Below are 14,043 nucleotides of genomic sequence, written 5' to 3'. Positions count from 1 at the left end.
TTAAAACCTCCGTCACCGTCATCCATTGCCAAAACTTTTTCCATCACCCCCTCCATATTTGTTAATTCATGTGTTTTTCCATTTCCTTCTCTCTCTTTACTGCATTCAGGATTATTTATTCATATCTATATTCCACTTCACCATTTATTTCTTTAGCTATGTTTAGCCCATTATATTTTTCATTTCTAAAAGTTCTATTTCCAGTCATTTTTTATAGTCTCTTATTGTTTGCTCATTTTTGTGATTGTGTTTTTATTTCTTTAATTATTACATTCATAGATTGTTTTCTGTTATTTTTCTAATAATTCCCATATCTGAATTCTTTATTCCTTGGGGTTCTAAATCCAGTGATTGACTGTCACTAGTGGTAGCCTGTTTCCCTGAGTATTTTGGTAATCTTTCATTGGGAGTTCATAGTTAGTTGATCCTGATTAGTGTAACACCTGCCCTAAACTAAGGCTGCTTTTCTCCAGGGAGGATTTGCATCAGTCTCTCCCAGTTAGACCCACAACTAACCTGGCTCTACTCCCACCCTCTTCCAGGTTTCCTCAGCTTAATCCAGCAGTATCAGGTTAGCTCTCCTACTTTGCTGTATAGCTGAAAGCCCCAGCTCTCTTTTACGTGGAATTTTAAAAAATAAAACACCTGTTTCCAGTGACTGACAGAATGTTCAAGTTTTAGTTCAGAGGTGGTTTTTGGTTTTTGTTTTATGATTGCCTCCTTGAGGGTTCCATTATATCCTGCAATTCTAACATACAGTAAAAAATTGTGTTACATACAAAATCTCATGTTTAAGCAGGGCAGTTGAAGCAGAAGTTCCATAGATGACCTTGAGACCTGAGTAATGGCAGGGTGTGCACTAGGCAGGTGTGGGCGAAGAGCCCTGAGGCAGGAAGATCAGTTAGGAACCTAAGCGAGGGGCAATGTGGGAACTTCAGGGATGCAGGCAACATTTCCCAGAAGGTAAACTTGTTAAACTAGTTTGGCTTATATATAAAGAGTTGGGATGATCCAAGGCATAATGAGGACCTTACTGGAATCCGAACATTTTGTCCCTCAGGGATTATTATTGAGTCTAAAAATAGGTAATACTGTTATCAAATTCATAAACAAAATTTCTGGACTCTCGTACGTATGGAATATATTTCCAGAGCCTCTTGTTTTTTAAAAAAACAGGTTTAAGAGTGACTCCTACTTTGGGATGTAATGCTTTTGTCTTAATTGGCATTGCACAGTCTCTGAATTATAATGTGGTATGCCTTTTCCTTTCCACATCTTAAGGGATTAATAAAGGAATCAGAGTATTCAGTGAAGGTAAAAATAATAATAATAATAATAGAAGATAACTGTGGGCCCAGCACTAGGATATGTGAGGGAAAAGTTTGGAGCTAGAGTTATTTTGCTGAGGGAAAAAAAGGTTAAGGGAGGTGCTTACTAACTGTCTTAAGGAGATTAAAAAAGGGGGGTGGGGTGCTCACTCCTGTATTTCATCCACATAGGGGGAAGGGCTGCTGATTAGTGTTTTCTTAAACCTCACTGTGCCTATGAACCGTCTCAGAGGCCTTGTTAAAATGCAGGTTCTGAACCCCCAGGTGGGAGCATTTCTAACCTGGTGATGCCAGCACTGCTGTTCCTTTGACTGTCCTTTGTGTAGAAATCAAGGCAGTGGGAGACGAAACAGAGGAAGAGCCTCAGTCAGTGTGTGGTTCCTATTGGACTAGCTACCAAGGGCGTTGTGGAAACGCCGTCCTTGGGGTTGCTTAGGAATCGAGCATCATGTAAACAACCATTGGAGTCAGTCATACTTGGTTGGAGGTGGTCATTTCTCAAGGTCCTTCCAGTTCTGCAATTCTGATTTCATGCTGTCATTGAGTGTTACACTTTTTCTAAATGTGTTTGTTTGATATGTTGAAAACCCACCCATTTCCATGGAAACTTGTACATAATACAAACGTAGGATAATAATTAAAACCAGGACCTGATAGTTATTTTTGGATGAAATGTCAAAGATTAGTTTCTAGGGAAAAACTAAGCCCAAAGCTAGGATTTTCAAAGTTGACCAAACAGATGAGAGATCTATCAAAACAAAAATGGAAGAATTCCAAATTAACCATAGTCCAGTTGCAGAGTCAGCTTGTTCATTTTACGGCACAGATTTCTGACTCAGCACTGCTCCATTCTGTTGTTGCTTCTCTAACTGCCTGACCATTTTCTTTGTGGAAGAACTGTGTACATTTTCACCACTTTTAAGTTTATTTCAGTTTTTCCAGCCACTTATCCCACTTAATTTATTTTAAATAATACTGTTGGGAAGGAATTTATAACCAACTTTATGGTACTCTTATTGTCATAGAAATTCAGAAGTGATGGAAAATAAAGGTTCTAACCACATCTGTCTTTTAAAATAAGAGAAAAACAGTGCTTTTTAAAAATCCTCTTTATAAGTATCACAGTTAATATTTTATATTATTTCTGCCTTCCTATTTACGAACAGATGTTTTAATGTTTTGACCTTATGAACCTCGCATTAGTTTGTGTATAATTTCCATCTTCTTTATTGCCTTTGTTTTTTTTTTCTTCATTCATCTGGTATGTAAAATAGATGCTTAGATGACTTTTAAAAGATTTCTATTGGATTTATAAAGGTATAAATACTTGAAATACAGCAGCTGCATTTCATCAAAAGCTTGATTTCACATTAAGTACAAAATTTCCAAGTTAATGTGGTTTTCTCTTATTTGAAATATATCTGAGTGTGTTTCTTTTGTTGAGTATTTCTGACATACTTTAAGTGCTACTTTTTTTTGCAGAGTTTTGAAAATGCTTGTGAAAACTGAAATCTTGGTCATGGTGTGGGCTCTCAAGCAAGAACTGAGTTTGACCTTACCCCCCTACTTATCTCCATCCTTAATGTCCTGCTAGTCCATAAATAAAAGTGTAGATTTCAAGAAATGGGTTTTCTGTCAGTGATGGATCTATCTCCTGCTAGTTTTGTAATTAGTTACTATTTTGTACCAGCCTAGAGCCTATGTGTGTTCTTCCCTTTATTCCTCTGAATTCCATCTTTGTCTTAATATTATATTTATCTTTCAGATGTCACCTAGATTATAATTATAATTATCCAAAATGTAGGAAGATAATATCTTATGTTGGTGGCCATTTATATAGCTGGGATGAGAAATGTGGGTCAATACTTCTTCTATAAGGCAAGCATATTATGATGTCTTTAAGGGAGGGTGATATAACTCATTGTGTGACCAAATTTATAATACCAAACCACAAGACAATGTACTTTTCTGAATATAAAAATTGTTTTTAAGGTATAATAGCCTGGTTAGGTTAGGAACCTTTTACTTTCATCAACTGGAACACGTGCTGTGTTTACATTCAAACAATGGGTCAACAAAGAGAAACAAGGCATAATTTCTGTCCTCCTGGGCACAGTCTTAAATGAAGTTTTTAACATGAATGTCAGTGTCAATCCAGCATAGGTGGGACTAGAATTGAGAGGAGGTGGCACGTGGTCAGGAGTGGCTGTAAAGGAGGTGTATTGATCAGTGAAGGAAGGTAGAGTCTTAGAGAAGAAAGGGGGAGGATGAAATGATAAGTCTTAGAATTATGGTGGTGTATATGGCATGTTCTGGAGGAAGATAAATTGACCAGCATGCCTGGAGCTCACACTGCTCATAGGGAAATTGTTACAGGAGTCAAGTTTGAAAAGGCATTACCAAATTGTGTAGTCTTTGAATTCCACCACTGTATCACAGAAACTTAGACATTTTTCCTTGTGAACTCAAGAACCAAATAAGAGTTTTGGGTAAGACTACTATATTTAGTAAAGTGTATTTTAGAGAGAAGAACCTGACAGCCTCATATTTGGAGAATCTGAGAGACTAAAAGCAAAAAATAGTTAGGATATCATCTTGAGAATCTTACCTGAGTTGAAGAGGGCCTTGACCAAGGTAGGAAAGCCATATTTTACTTCTTAAACGATGTCATGCATTAGTTTGATGTTTTTAATTGAAAAAAGGAAAAGTATCTAACAAAAATGGATTATTTTACTCTGAAGAAAATTGTTTAAATGTGAGTGAACATTTGCATTAGTTTGGGGAGGGGGTTGTGGAGTTTTCTTCCCAAGCATTTGGATGTGTTGTTGGTCTTTCAACAGACTGAGTTGTGTTAGTAAGGGCACGAGACAGTTCCTCTCCTTCCTTCTGAAACTGGGTTTCAGTCAGATGAAAGCCTGGAAAGTCGGTTTATGCAGAATCTGTGCAACCTTGTTGCTGGTGACTTAAAAGAGTAAATTTCACATTAGCTTATCATCAAATGGAACAATCTGAGCTTCTTGGAGAGGATATGAAAGAAGCCTTTGAAGAAACCAGCAGAAGTTGGAAATGTAAGGCCAAACAAAGAAAATATTTTAATGGCTCAGTTAACTGGCATCTTTGGAGGGAGGATGAGTTCTTAGGTGTAAGACAACTTGGTAGGTAGAAGACAGCCACACTTGGCTGACTTGAACTCTTTTTCATGAAAACTCTTAACAATCCCAATGTTGGTCATTCCTCTTTAGGGAATTTCCTCCTATCTTAGCTTCTGTGATATGCAGTTCTGTGGTTTTCTCCCTCTTGCCACATTCCTGCATCTCCTTCTTCCTCCCGCTCCCAAAGTATAGCAGTAGTGGAGTAATCTGTTCACATTTGGGTTCAAAACTCTGGGAGAGTGTGGAAGATAGAGGAGGAGAAACAGGAACCCCAGTAAGAAAAGTATTTTTGTACATGATGTCTTTTTTTTTTTTAATGACTCCTAACCTTTACTGAGCACTTACTGCATTCCACTGTTCTGTGTTCTTTATGTGGATTATCTTACTAAATCCTCACAAGAACCCTTTGAGATAGGTGTGACATATTATTATATGCATTTTACATTTGATAAAACCGAGGCATAGAGGTTAAATAAACTGCCCACGGTTGCAGCAAGGAAATGGTTGGGTCAGGAATCTACCCCAGACAGTCTGAAAACAGAAACCCATGCTTTTAACCTAGAGATTTCCAGGCTTGTCTGAATATTGGAATCACCTGAGGATCTTTAAAACATTCAATGGCCTAGGCCGCACACCCCACAGACCAATGAAAAGCATATGTCTGAAACAAGAACAAAGGCAGTGATGGTGAGAGAAGGCAAATAAAGAAAGACTCCCAAACTCCAGGGTTTTGAGAGCACCAAGAATGTTGGCAGATGCCTTTAGAAATGGATGGGGATGGAACCTAAGATGGTGGCTAGGTGAGACAGGGCAAAAAAGACACCTCCATGAAAAATACTAGATAAAAACCAGAAAGTGACCCAGAACACCAATTCCAGTGATGCGCCAGCTGGACAAGGTCTGCTAAAACCACAGGGACCGTACACTTGGTGAAACCGGGAGTCTGCATTCTGAAACAAGTGAGTAAGCTGGCTGAAAGTCCCACGGCCATGCTGCAGTGTGGGGAAACTGCATGTTGGGGTTTGGAGACGGACTAGTTCGTTTTAAAAAAAAAAAAACAAACCTGGGAGCAGCTGCAGATACGGCAGCGAGAACCACGCAGGGAAGCACTGCAGGAGTGGGCTGTAGCCAACGCCTCGGTGTGTGGTGTGGAGGACAGCCCTCCCCATACCCACTGCTGATTGTCCCGGCCAGAGAGACAGGGGAGAGCCAAAAGGAGAAAGAAATTGCGCCCCTTGCAGCCAGCTTCCTGGTGTGCTGGCGACACTCCTGCCCGGGGCCGTACCCACAGCACTGTGCACACGCACAATATCGGCCGTGGACAGTGGCCTTGGGTGTACCCACAGCTACTTGTCCCGGAGCTGGGAAGGCGGAGCTGTGTGAAAAGGGGTGGGTTGAGATGCCCCATTCAGCCATTTTTGCATCAGACTGGGAACGCCCCTGCACGGCCCGGCGGCCTGGGGCTTCCCTTGAGGGATGGCACGCACGTGTGATGTAACACAGCCTTCCCTTAGCAGAGGTCCTGGAAGATCACAGCTATCAAGCAAAGCAAATGCCAAGAGGCCCAGAACAACAGAAAATCTTAAAGCATTTGATAAAACCAGATGATACGGAGAAGCCAATCTCAAACACCCAAATCAAACGATCAGAAGAGACACAGTACCTGGCGCAGTTAATCAAAGGACTACAGTCAAAGAATGAGAGCGTGGCACAGGGTATAAAGGACATGAAGAAGAACATGGCACAGGATATAAAGGACATAAAGAAGACCCTGGAAGAACATAAAGAAGAAATTGCAAGAGTAAATAAAAATATAGAAGATTTATGGAAATAAAAGAAACTGTTGGCCAAATTAGAAAGACTCTGGATATTCACAATACAAGACTAGAGGAAGCTGAACAACATCTCAATGTCCTAGAAGTCCACAGAACAGAAAATGAAAGAACAAAAGAAAGAATGGAGAAAAAAAATCGAAAAAATTGAAATGGATCTCAGGGATATGACAGATAAAATAAAACGTCCAAACTTAAGACTCATTGGTGTCCCAGAAGGAGAAGAGAAGGGTAAAGGTCTAGAAAGAGTATTCAAAGAAATTGTTGGGGAAAACTTCCCCAACCTTCTACACAATATAAATACACAAAGCATAAATGCCCAGCGAACTCCAAATAGAATAAATCCAAATAAACCCACTCCAAGACATATTCTCATCAGACTGTCAAATACTGAAGAGAAGGAGCAGGTTCTGAAAGCAGCAAGAGAAAAGCAATTCACCACATACAAAGGAAACAACATAATAGACTAAGTAGTGACTACTCAGAGGCCACCATGGAGGCGAGAAGGCAGTGGCATGACATATTTAAAATTCTGAGAGAGAAAAATTTCCAACCAAGAATACTTTATCCAGCAAAACTCTCCTTCAGATTTGAGGGAGAGCTTAAATTTTTCATAGACAAACAAATGCTGAGAGATTTTGCTAATAAAAGACCTGCCCTACTTCAGATACTGAAGGGAGCCCTACTGATAGAGAAACAAAGAAAGGAGAGATAGATATAGAGAATTTCAACAGACATATATAGAACCTTGCACCACAAATCACAGGACACACATTTTTCTCTAGTGATCACGGATCTTTCTCCAGAATAGACCATATGCTGGGACTAAAACAAGCCTCAATAAACTTAAAAAAAAAAAAAATTGAATATATTCAAAGCACATTCTCTGACCACAATGGAATACAAATAGAAGTCAATAATTTTTGATTTGTAACTCCACTATTTACTTCCTACAGGATATAAAATACATTAATGACAAATCAGTGGTTTTGAAGTCAATGTAAAATATGTAATTTTTGACAAGAACTATATAAAGGCGGGGGAATGGAGGAGTATAGGAACATAGTTTATGAGTCCTATTGAAGTTAAATTGGTATCAAAGAAAACCGAGATTGTTATGGATTTAAGAGGTTAAATTTAAGCCCCACAGTAGACACAAAGAAATTATCAGAGAACATGACCATAGAGATGAAAAGTAGAGGATGAGTTATGAGAAGTGGGGGAAGGGGCAATGGGGAGTTAAGAAATGAGTGTAGGGTTGCTGTTTGAGGTGAAGGGAAATTTCTAGTAATGGACAGTGGGAAGGAGATAGCATTACAACATTCTAAATGTGATTAACCCCACTAATGGAATGCTGGGGAGGGGGTGGAATGGGAAGATTTAGGCTGTATATATGTTTCCACAATTGAAGAAAAAAAAAAAAAAGACAGTCTAAATAGATGACAATAAAATGCCAAGGATGATCCTGGATGGGATCTGAGGATGGAGGACAGGAGGCTCAAAGGGACACAGTTGGGACATAAGAAAAAAAGAGAGGGAGGTATAGAATATAAGCTTTATGTCAATGTTGAATTTCTTGACCTTCTTAGCTGCGCTTAATGGGATTGCATAAAAGATAAAAGAATGTTCTTGTTCATGGGAATTGTGTATGTGAATTATAGTATTTGTTTAAGGATGTGTGCAGCTTGCTCTCATATGTTCAGAAGACAGAGCAATAGATGATGAATGATAGATAGGGAGAGAGGGAGGGAGGGAGGGAAAGAAAGAAATGGTGGTGTGCCAGGATGTTAAAGGTGGTAGATCAGGGCATCGGGGGAGGGGGGTCAGGGTATGCTGTGTATGGGGTTTGTATTGTTTTTGCAACTGTTCCTGTAACTTTGAATTTATTTCAAAATTAAAAAAAAAAAAAAAGAAATGGATGGGGCTGTCAGCCCGGTCAGCCCCCCACAGATGGTAGGGCCGAGGCCACTCACCACCAAATGTCACCCAATATCCACAGGCCTGGTTGCTGCTGCCACCGTGACCGGTTTCCATCTGCAAGAACATGATCTTCATGGCACCCTGCCTGCCAGACACCCTTCCTACCCCCAGCCCGAGCAGCCATGCTCCCAGGAGTCCAGGGCAGGCCCACAGTGGGAGGCGGGCCAGGGCAGTGCCCTCCCCCAGCCAGCGATGACTTTGCCTTGAGCAGACCCCCACACACACAAGCCGTTAATCGAGAGCCACTCTCCATAAGTGTTTGTTTGTGCAGAAGAGATTGTGTCATGGAGGTGTGTGTGTACCATGTGTTGCGGAGTGGGCAGTGGTCACACACGTGACAGGCCTTGCCAGGGAGCAAGGCCAACAACCAAACTCAGTTACTTTCCACCTAGGCTTCTGTGGGTTGTTTTCTATGTATATTTTTTTTTGTTGAGTTATATTTTATTTTTAATTCTCTTCTCCTCCAGACAATGGCACTGCTTATCTCAAAACAGTGTGAGCGGCGCCACGCTGTAGGTAGTGTAGTGGACATAGCTGGCCCGTCTTTCTTTGAAATTTGTTGGTGACTCCACCAAACTTGGTGTAAAAAAAAACACCCGAAAAATCTACACATACAAAAAAAGCAAAAACAAAACACACAAAAAAACTGCTTATATTTTACTCTATTTCAAACTTTATTAGTCTATTTTAAATTACAAAACCAGAAAGCTGCATTTGGGGTTTTTTTTTTTTCTCTCCCCCTCTCCCCTTCATTTGTTGGCTTCTTTGTTAACATCAGATCTGTTGGAGTTGTTGTTTACTGGGAAGGGATGGGCCAGGCTGGGGTGGGCACCAGGGAGCCACATACAGAGGCCCCCGCTCCGCCCCAGCAGACAGCTCCCATCCCTTTTTTTCCCCCTTTTGATTTTTGTAATCAAAGCCCTCAGCAAGGTTAGGCCCTGAGACCCACCCCCCACCACAGCTCTGGTGCTTCTGTGCCGACCACACTCGGGAGTCACTGCCGGTTCGACTTTGATGTGGTGAAGATGCACCTGGCTCTGTACTGGTCGTGGAATAAACACATCTCTCTTTTAAAAAAAAAAAGAAAGAAAGAAAGAAAGAAAGAAACGGATGGAACTGTGTAGCCACGCTGGGTGGATAGCATAGCAACCAGGTTAGGTAGCACAGCCGGGTTGAAGTGCCTGGTGAGTGGTAGGCTAGCTGGGGGCAGCAGTGCCCACTGCTCTGAGAGGGCACACTGAATTGGGTGATTTCCTCTCAAAGGAACTAGGAATAAATGGAGAGCATAGATTGTCTTTTAATGCACTATGCTATAACCGTTTAAAATTTGTTGTTGATTTTAATACTAAACACTCGAGTATTTCAGGATTCTAGACCAAAATAGCATATTAGTTTGTCTTTTTTAAAAAATGATATATTGAAATTGGATTAGATAGTTACCTTCTTCCCTTGATGAGGTTACTTACCTGTAACTTTTTGTTTTCTCTAAAATTTCAATTAGTTACTCTAAGATTGCAAAATAGACTGGTAAAAAACAAGTTTCCCCTTCTGTTATTCAAGTAATTCAGAAACTCCTTTTAAAAATCTCCCCCATTTTGTCACTTAATTTAAATTACAGGAGTTTTATATACCATAGAATTTGGAGTTTAATTTTATGATTTTATCACCTATTACCTTGTAACAAATATAATTTGCATATTTGTGAGCCACTTTTCTTACATATCTAACTTAGGAATGCTAACAGCCACACTTCTTGAGAGCTTTAATAAACGTATACAAGTCTTTTTTATTCAAGACTAAGAAAGTTCTTATTAGTCCAGCCAAGTTAAGTGTAGCTACAGCTGAGTTCAAGAAAATTACGGTAGCTTTTATGCTTATAGTTCTCTCTCCTAACTGGGTCATCATAACCTCAGGTGGACTAAAACTGTAAAAGCAATTAGTGTTTCCTACAAAGTTCAGAAAAGTCGTTTCAACTTCAGTGCAAAATAAATATATATGTATGTGCTTGAGGAGTCTGTAGATTTGTGGAAAGGAATGTGTTAGGTGGGCTCGGAATCTTTGTGATGCCTGCCATTGTGATCTCTGACAAGTGTTTTAGCCACTCTATGCCTCAGCTTTGCCATCTAGAAAATGGGAATAATAAAATCAAATATGTCACGTGCCTAAATTTGTGTCTTGCCCATATTAGGCACTGAATAACTTCTGTCTGTTATATGAAATTGTTATTTTGTTCTAAGTTGGGCTAGTACAGTGGTTTACACCAAAACACTGCAAGTCAGTTGATATTTTGCCTTTAAGGAAAGAAAAAGTTCTCCAATCAGCTAGCTTTTGCATAAGACCAATATTTTTGTTTGTCTTTTAACAGGCAGCCATTTGGCAGCTCACCAGATGACTTGCTATGTCCACATCCTGCCTCGGAGTCTCCAAGTGATGAGGGGGCTCTCCTGGATCAGCTGTATTTGGCCTTGAGGAATTTCGATGGCCTAGAAGAGATTGATAGAGCTTTGGGAATACCTGAACTGGTCAGCCAGGTATGTGCAGAAGGGAAGCTGACTGGGGCTGAGTGCTCATGGGTATGAAGGTGTCCATTTCTTGGTTTATGTTATCCAGCAATCAGCTTTTCAGATTTTTTGCTTTTTGTTTTTTTTTTGCCTCATAACAGGCTACCCCTGTTTTCTTTCTCCCCCACTCCTTGCTACTCTCACATAAACATTTGCCCAAAACTGGAAAACACTGAGGGTGACCTTTACATATGCTTTAGGTTATTGAGCAGGAAGGCAAAAAACACAAGTCCAGATCACCTAGTATCTGCTCTTGCTGATGGGAAGGGACAAGCAAGAAGCAGAGAACAGAGAAATGAAATAGAATCTTGTTCCCCAGTGACCTAGAACTCTTTCATCTGGAAGCCAGTATGGCCCTCTGTAATTCATGATCATTATGTTAATCTTGCATTTGTGGGCTAGTGATAGGAGGCTATTTGTGCTAGAGCATAGTTTGTACTTAAGTTAACAGAAATTATATTAGAGGTAGCTGCAGCTCATTAATCATTTCACCTTCATGTGGACTTAACTCACAGTAAGTTTTGGGATATTAAGTATAAATGAGAATATAAAAAACTTAACCAACATCTTAGTGTTTCTATTTAGCTTTACTGCTCGGGGTAATTAGTAGGATACCAACAAAAAGTAATTAGTTCTCTGCTTTGAGGGTGCTTTATAGTAGTGATACAATTTAAAAACCTAATACTGTATCATGAAATAACATAGTACTATCTGAATCTGGCTACTCTTAAAATGTTCTTGAATATACACTTAAATTTGTGTGAAGCAGTACATCCTGGTTTACTGTATAAAGATTAACCTAGAAAAAACTATCAATACCTCCTTTTTTACTGTCCTTCTCTTTACTCAGCATGAATCACCTTTATTTCTTTTTTCCAAAAAGTACTTTCCCATGTCCCACCTACAACTTAGACCTATGACGTGTCATCAGGGTCTGTGACATGCTGAGTCATTGGAGACATCTCTGAAGTATTAAAATAGTATTGTCATAATTCCAAGTTTAGCAGACATAAGTGGGAGTTTAGACATGCCAATTCATATTGAGATCAACAGATTGGAAAGAAATGACTTGTGGTTGCATGATATAACCTGAAATACATCAAGAAAGGAAAATGGAATTTAAATATTTCCTATGTGGCTGGTATGCTTTGTTTTTAGGGGTAGTTAGAATTTCACATTCAGTATTGTTAGCCTTCAGCACATCAAAGTGACATTTAAAAATGTGATACTTGAGGTTGTCTAGTGACTTTATATACTTTGTTTTTTCAGAACTGGTGTTATTTCATCTAATATTTTTAGTCTTTTTTCAGTTATTTGTATTCTACTTTGTCTCATCAACTTTATCACTATAGTGTTGTCATATTAAATTGAATTATAGAAATATAATTATTAGGGAGAGTCGGGGGAAATGAAGAATACAAATGTATATTTTGTTTAAAAGTGAAAATTACATAATTGAATTTGCTCTGTGTTAAAGATGAGTAAATAATTAAAGTTCTAAAATTGTTTTGTGTATACAGTCAGAGCAGTAATTCAACAATGAACTGTTTCCTCTGCTTAGACTCCATCCACATTTCTAAAACTATCATGGGAAGGTTAACAGACTCTACAGCTCACACAGTTTTTCAGGGTCATGCAGATGTGAGCCCGGGATTCTGGATAGCTCCTGAACCCTGGCCTCAAAGGCTAGTTTGAGGGAAGCCCAGGAGATTGCTAGGCTGAAGAAACCTAGAGAGTTTTTATTGCTGCTAGGGTCCTCCCCTCCTTCCGTTATAACATCAGGTTTGTAGCAGTTACTCTTGGAAAGAGGAGAGGTAAGCCAGGTGCACCTTTTTTCTTCCTATGCATAGACTTCTTAGGGCCACCTAGGTCTAAAGTGTTCCCCTTTGGAGAGATAAGTTTTGGGTTTTCTACACCTGCCCCCATTCTAACCCAGATAGACAGGCCAGCCCTAAGAAGTCAAGAGTTATAACCACAATCAATACATCTAGTAGATAATAAGAGGATGGTGGCAAATGTGGAGCATGTAGGAAATTCTGGTGGCCACAGAAAACAAGTAAAGGCAGGGGACCCCACCGTGAGGAGGTCAGGTCCTGCATCACAAACCTGGATTGGAACCCACCACTTACTAGCTGCATCGCCTTGTTGCATTTGCTTCGGTCTCCAAGTCTCAGTTTTCGTATCTCCAAAATGAGGGTAATGGTTTGGCTGTCCCAACACTGCTGATTCCAGCTAGGGACCAAGTTGGTTGCCCAATTAAAATGATTGTTAAACAAGGTGTGAATAATTAATAACTTAACACTTCTAGGAGATGGTGGCATTTTGAAGTCCAGGTCAGTCTCTCATTGGTGGAAAGAGTAGAAGGCCTTCCATAGTCACGGCCCATTTGTCCCCCTTCCCTTGGAAGAAGTGTTTGCTGGGAGTCAAGAAGGCACGGCTGACCCCCTTGAGCCCTGCTTCCTTCCTTGTACGACTGACTCGATTGAACAAAAAGGGATTTTCTAGAGAGAAAAACGGGACAAGCTTAGTGTCTTCGGGTAGGACACACAGTCTAAACAGCTTCAAATGGCTGAGTGAGAGGAAACAGCTTTATATCTACTTTGCCATTTCTAGTGGTTTTATTTATTTGTTTGTTATCCGGGGCTTTCTCTTCAGAGCCAAGCAGTAGATCCAGAACAGTTCTCAAGTCAGGATTCCAACATGATGATGGAGCAGAAGGCCCCCGTTTTCCCTCAGCAGTATGCATCTCAGGCACAGATGGCCCAGGGTAGCTATACTCCCATGCAGGATCCAAACTTTCACACCATGGGACAACGGCCTAGTTACGCGACACTCCGTATGCAACCCAGACCTGGCCTTAGGCCCACTGGCCTTGTGCAGAACCAGCCAAACCAACTGAGACTCCAACTTCAGCATCGCCTCCAAGCACAGCAGGTAAGTTTTTCTGTTGGTACCTGGAAAGGCAGGGGTGGCGGCAGCTGGGGGCTCAGGCACAGTGATCCATGTGTTGATTTGGAGGGCTTCAATCTCATTCCAGCTCTTTCTTAGAGAGTGAACACTTTTCTAAGATAATTTTACTGTTTTCATACTCCTTTGTGCTTCCTGTCCTTCTTCCTCCCCCACTAACCCACTCCAGTACAGAGCAGCTATCCTTTTGTTTTTCTAGCTCTACTATTTACTCTCTATCTAA

General features: G+C 40.2%; 1 protein-coding gene across 9 annotated transcripts in view; it reads left to right on the top strand.

The window, feature by feature from the left end:
• The window catches only part of NCOA2 (nuclear receptor coactivator 2), a 330,475-nt gene that overhangs the window by 292,854 nt on the left and 23,578 nt on the right, over positions 1 to 14,043 (top strand). For all 9 annotated transcript variants that reach the window (XM_037802517.1, XM_037802514.1, XM_037802516.1 and 6 more), the window contains 2 exons: positions 10,658 to 10,823; positions 13,509 to 13,787. In XM_037802517.1, the coding sequence (XP_037658445.1) occupies positions 10,658 to 10,823; positions 13,509 to 13,787 (445 nt within the window). The remainder of the gene's footprint in view (positions 1 to 10,657; positions 10,824 to 13,508; positions 13,788 to 14,043) is intronic.

This window comes from Choloepus didactylus, chromosome 14 (genome assembly GCF_015220235.1).
Source record: "Choloepus didactylus isolate mChoDid1 chromosome 14, mChoDid1.pri, whole genome shotgun sequence".
NCBI classification, from domain to species: Eukaryota; Metazoa; Chordata; class Mammalia; order Pilosa; family Megalonychidae; genus Choloepus; species Choloepus didactylus.
Note: the sequence above shows the minus strand (reverse complement) of the source record. Positions and strands in the feature narration are given on the sequence as shown.